The sequence below is a fragment of the Astatotilapia calliptera genome, chromosome 8 (assembly GCF_900246225.1).
Source record: "Astatotilapia calliptera chromosome 8, fAstCal1.2, whole genome shotgun sequence".
NCBI lineage: Eukaryota > Metazoa > Chordata > Actinopteri > Cichliformes > Cichlidae > Astatotilapia > Astatotilapia calliptera.
The window spans coordinates 13,948,599-13,954,418 of NC_039309.1; the positions used below are offsets into that span (position 1 = coordinate 13,948,599).

Consider the following 5,820-nt stretch of genomic DNA (forward strand, 5'->3'; position numbering starts at 1 on the left):
GGGAGGGGGCTGAGTATTTTTATGTGTGTGTGTGTGTGTGTGAAGAGCCTGGCAGCTCGAGGCCACCCAGCCAAAGGATGTTATAAAGGGGCACTGAGGCAGTAAATGGTCGGGGAGGCTGGAGGTTCACCCACATCAGCTCCTGAGACAGTGGCGCCAAACCTGTGCCTTTCTACGGGAGTGCAGCCAGACGTGGGAAGCATTCTTTTCAATTAAACTTAAGCACCAGGTTAATTCCCCCAGCTGCTCTTTTCCACATGGCTTTACAGCTCACAGTAAATCTGAGAGTTTTCTGGAGGTGTTTATGCAGCAGTGATCACAGTGATTCCTCATCTATCCATGTTCCAAGCAACTCGACCTCTGAGCAGAGTGGAAAACACATTGATTCGACTGTCTCCTCGTGCACACGCGGTCAGGATAAAGCAGGCGACTGTGTGGCACCTCAGCTCAGCCGGGCCTGCCGTGCCACTCCCTTAATGGCAATTTATTGCTTCCTGTCCTAAAAACGGGAGGCCGAAGACAACAGAATTCTTCTCGCTGTTTTTCGACCTTCCCTTCCCTTCCCTGTCCAAATACCCTCAGGGTCCCAAACAGTCCCTAAATCTCTCCACCCTTTCAGGCCCTCTCGCTCTCTTCGGCCACGCCATTTGTTCTGCGCTTTCAGGAATCTGATTCATGAGCACTTGGAGTGACTTATGTTCTGAGAAAAGGTAGCCACGGAAGAAGCCTTACATGCTCTAATGGAGGCTGACCAGTTTTAATGATTTGGTTCTAAGAGGATTAGGGAGCACGAAAAGCTCAGTAGAGTAAGAAAACCTTAAAAAGTTAAAGAAAAACACTCAAACACACACATCTGAAATCTGTTTTTTTAACAGAATATTTTAATAACACAGACAAACATAAAAATAATCCACAATACTGAGACAATACTTTTTTCATGCTTTTGTTTCTAGACTTTCTTATGAACATATTTACAATCACATTATATTCACATTTACACACAAAAATGGCAGTGTACGCATTAAAGGCATACCGTGTCAGCAGATTATGGTCATTTGGTACGAACCCCTCCTCCTTGGTGATATAGTGCACATCAGATCATTCTTTACAGAACTCATTTCACACATTAAATGCATATTTTATTGTTTTCTTGAGCTAACCTCGTCCAACCAGAGTAATGTCCTTCCAATGAGAGGTTTTTTACTTTTATCATCAGTGTATGAAGTTTGCTGATTATAAAGAGTCGAGTAGCATTTACTTTCCATCAGTATGTGAGAGCAGAAAGCAGAACGCGATAGGACAACAGTCAGATTTACATCTGCTTTGGCAAGACTCAAGCAGCTTTGCTCTTTACGTTTAAATACTCTTCAAAATCAAAGGCAGTCCAGTCAGCTGTAGTTTTGCAGAAATATTGCATGCAAATTAAACACGTCTTATCTTACATGACTTATAAAGTTTGCGTCTCCTCACGGAAGCAGAAACGAATCTCAGACAGGCTACAATAGGAAGGTGCTCTCAGCACTATATCGAGCTGTGAAACCTGCTTGGGTAGCCATAACTTTGTTACTGTTGTACGTGCTCGCATTTATCTGAACATATATTAAATTCTCAGTTGTTTCACTATGCTACATATAGTTGCTTTTTTTTTAAACATTTATTTGGTTTTCAGTGCTTGCAGCATCACACTTTCTAGATCATTCCCTTTCATTCAGTGCAAGTTGTTTTTAATGTTTCTCTTAGCGTGGACTTATATAATCTCCTTCATAAAACTAACACTGAAGACAAGTATCACATTGTCCTGTTATTATCTGATAAAAGACATTATGAATAGACCGCAGCAACACCTGTGTGGCGTACGCTCCACAGGATGTCAGCTGATAGCCTTGAGCTTTTTATAGAGCTTTTCTTTTTTTCCCTAAGTTTCAATGCGATGACTCTCAGTAGGCCTGAATTAATGGAAAGCTTTTTCATCATTACATCATTTTACTTTGACCATCTTTATGGCATCACTGCTTAAGCTTCGTTTCAGCCGTGTCCCCCCTCAGTGTCACGAAAACCACTGGGCTCTTTGCAACAAGTGACCGCGTATTGCACTGAAATGGTGTCTGAAAAGTCCATTTCACTCCTCAGGCCTTTGGGAAGGCTACGCGAGCCGACAGTCGCCCGTCTCGGCTTCTTCCCGAACGTGGAACAGGGCTGAGTTTGGCCTGGCGCTCAGCACAGCTTCCAATTTTGCGTAGCAGACGAGCTGAGTTTTTGTCTCAGTCTACGGGCAGCTCGCATGGTATCTGCTGGGCTGCTTTGGCTATGGTGTAAGCCCTCTGGAAGTCCTTGTAGCGCGGAGCGCAGCCCAGCCAGGCCTCGCCGAAGTGGACTCGGCCGGTGAAAAGGAAGCTCCCGGGTCCGGGTTTGACGCCACACTGGAGCAGAGTCCTGATCTCGCCCCGGCTGCTCAGGCGGCTGTTCCCGGTGAACAGTGTGTACTTCTGGCGAAACACGCGGGTGGCGCTGACCTTGATCACGGCCGCTCTTAAGTTCTCGTCCTCCTCCACTGACTTGATGTTGCCTCGCACCACTGCAAATTAGGAGGATATTCAGGTTAACATTAAAGCTCATTTCCAGAATAATTATCCAATGCATGTTTTAAGCCTTGGTTCAGAGTCTGCGAGCTACCAACAGATAAAAATCCTTAAGAAGTCCCTGACCTGCGTACTAATCAATGAACTTTTGTTCAGTCAGCTCTACTTCTCCTCAGCCCTTTACAGCTCAATCAGAGGCCTGCAGATTAGTCCACTACTCCTTCTCTAGGGGGGTGATGCTGGGGTTAGTCCACTATGGTGCCTGGGGGGGGGGGATTTGCTATTTCACCTTTAACCTTTCCTTTTTTTAAGGGAACATTTGGAGGCAACGTCTTTGAGCCAATCTCACGTCATTAAGATGCAGAGGTCTGGTTTGATGTATATGTAGTGACTTACCAAAATCACTGGTGCAAACAGCCATCAGAATCTCAGTGTTGTTGCAGGGTCTGCAGGCGTCTGGAGGGACAAAATAAAGAAAAGAAAGCTGGAGTCATTTGGTGACCTTAGACAAGACTCTCAACTCCTGAAAGAAACCTGTAGGCTAATGTGCTTGAAATCAGGCAGTGCATTTGCAGATCACATGCAGAGGAATGTGATCCAAACCATTAACTGTGCAAAAAAAAAACCCAAAAAAAACCCCAGCAACAAAGGGGAGAAAAACCTGTAACAAACAGCTGCTACTTTTCCAGTTGGCAGCGGAGGTCCAGAGGAGCTGTAAGGTGTGAGGCTCTCCTACCCCAGGCCAAATGAAACTTCCCCCCGTAAAGCCTTTCAGGGTGTCTGCAGTCACATCTCATCAAAGCCTAGACAGAGGCCAGGGAGAGGGGGGAGGACTTCAAAGAAGCCCGATCCAACTTCTTAGAAAATCCTGTACTTTTCTGTGGAGGCTTGACAGCTTTTATTGAGAACTAAAAAATACTTTAAAAAATAGTTTGGCGCCTTACTAAGACACTAAGATTCATAGCGGGATTTACTGATCAGGCCCAGAAAAGCTTCAGACCAAAACTGTTTGCACTGATTCAACTGTGGAAAAAAAAAAAGTTCTGGCATTTTTTAAAAAGTTCTCCTTGTGGTTCTTTGGAAAACCTCTTGATAAATGAGATTCCTTCCTCTCCAGTCCACAGCACCCCCCACTTCCAAACCTAATCAGTGTGTGCCCGTGTGAGTGTGTGTGTGTGGAGGGGGGGGGGGGGGGGGGAAACTCCTACAGACAAGAGGCAACTCAACAAAAGAGGGGAGCATCTCAGCTGGGCAGAGGCCTCCCTGTTGCCTAGACAACGGCAGTAATCCCAGAATACTCATGCGCCAGCCATTCAAAGGGCTCTGGACTCTGGAGAAAGCCCCACATACTGGGCTTTTGTACCCCTCCTCCCCACTTCACCGCTCCCCTTCTCCTACTTCAAACCCTTTGGGGGAAAAGTTTGGCCACTTCCTTCTCTCTGCACGGCCGTGGAAAGTCCATGCAGACCGCAGAGGCCTGTTCCCAGTTATGAATCATCCTCAAAGAGGATTTTATGGGGTAATAATATCGTCAGTGGTGAATCACAAACTCGCATCTTCCAATTTTACAGAAAGGAAACAAAAGACCTTTTACAGATTTAAGAACTGCATGCAGCTAAAGTACTATTTTGGACAAACCTGTGAACTTTAAGGTGTTACGCAGCCACTCATGGAGGAAATGTTGATTCATAAACACAAATAATATGAAGAAAGGTTCAAGCTTAAGCAAGACCCTCTTCAGCACCAACACGGCAGACCTCGTGCAACCTGCTCTCACCTACTCACCTTCAGTGCTAATAGGGTGGGAGTCCAGGGACAGGCGAGCTGTCCAGTCCCCTCTCAGCTCGTAGCGAAATGAGGCGATCCTCCTGCTGATGTCCTGATGCGGTGTAGCCTGCAGGAAGAGGGCCACCCTCTCCCCAGGCAGGCGGCTGAAGCAGCGCACCCTCGGCGGGGGGGAGGATTCCAGGCGGTCTCCTACCAGGAGCTCGAGGACCCCATCTCTCTCCAGGTAGAGCTGGGCTCCATGGAACTCCTCAGAGGGCTTGACGCAGGCAGTGATGAGCCCAGAGCTGCTGCCGCTGGGGCCCACCACCATGGAAGGCAGGCGCGGAGACAGGGTGAGGCGCAGGGCTCCTTTGGGATAAAGCCAGTCCAGTGTGCCCTCGGAGCAGTGGAGAGAGATCTGCTCCACGCTGCCCTGCTGCTGGGACAAACCGCTGTGAGCAGGAGGAAAAGGGAGAGGAGACAAGGTTAAATAAAGTTTTTTTATGAAGTTTGTTCAGGCCAAACTTTCCTGAAACATCTGCACACAGCTGCAGGATGGAGGGAGAGGGGATTAAATGTGATCACTGCACATCAGCAATAAAAGTTTGATGTCTGGTGAATAAATGTCATTAAAAGTCAACTTTAGTTTCAGACAAGGCGCTGCCTACTGGCAGATCTGCAGAGATGATGACCCTGAGTGGCATCTACACTCAACTGTAGTGTTTAGAATTTATAAATATATGTAAAAAAAATTATATATATATATTGAATACTGAAAACATGTCTGTAGTAAAGAGCAGCCTCCAACAGCTGCACATGTGTATATTTTCTCCATGCATGTGATTTAATCTTTCAGTCTCCTGCCCGTCTGACCCTGCGTGCCTCCCGCAGACACCCCAGAGGCGCAATCGCAGCAGAGCCCCGCAAACATTTAAACTGCACCGCAGTGACAAGTCTCGACTTGTCGCATTCACTCAAACACCGACCACACGAACAGGAGGCACCTGTAAGCGTCTCTGAGCGGTCATTTTTAAATCCTCTTTTCCATCATGCCCAGTGAACACACACTCACACACACCACAGATCAAATGTGAAATACTTGCCTGCCTCTCCAGCTGCATTGGTCTTCGGAATAGTTTGAAAGGCTCACGTGGAAAAGGCAAAAAAGTAAAATCCACACTGCGTAAATCCAAACCCCAAAGCCGGGCATGTTGGATGGATGATGCAAAGTAAGGTGGAGGGGGAAAAAAGGATTATTCCAAACTGCCGATGTCCTAAATCTCAGTGAGTAAAAAAAAGTCTATAAAACAAATAATAATCTACCTCTGATAACCTCCATAACTTTGTACCCTCTTATCCTGATGCGTATGATAAGAGAATACAGCTTCTGCACTCTCCGGGGCCGATGTGAGCGTGGAGGTGCGGAGCTCTGAACTTATCCCCCCTCAGGAAAACTTCACGGACCAATCAGAAT

General features: G+C 46.7%; 1 protein-coding gene across 1 annotated transcript; it reads right to left on the bottom strand.

Annotated features, from left to right (window-relative positions):
• Positions 1-886: 886 nt before the first annotated feature.
• metrn (meteorin, glial cell differentiation regulator) lies at positions 887-5,820 on the bottom strand. The gene is made up of 4 exons (XM_026178756.1): positions 5,450-5,820; positions 4,365-4,798; positions 2,976-3,035; positions 887-2,575 (listed from the first exon to the last, which is right to left on the bottom strand). The coding sequence occupies exons 1-4, from the start codon at positions 5,554-5,556 to the stop codon at positions 2,262-2,264; spliced, it is 915 nt and encodes a 304-aa protein (XP_026034541.1). The 5' UTR covers positions 5,557-5,820; the 3' UTR covers positions 887-2,261.

Coding starts and splice junctions, on each gene's coding strand:
- metrn (XM_026178756.1), bottom strand. CDS start 5,556: ATGCCCGGCTTTGGGGTTTGGATTTACGCAGTGTGGATTTTACTTTTT. Junction 3,036..4,364: donor CCACCCTATTAGCACTGAAG/GTGAGTAGGTGA, acceptor TTGTCCCTCCAG/ACGCCTGCAGACCCTGCAAC. Junction 2,576..2,975: donor TGTTTGCACCAGTGATTTTG/GTAAGTCACTAC, acceptor CCTAATTTGCAG/TGGTGCGAGGCAACATCAAG.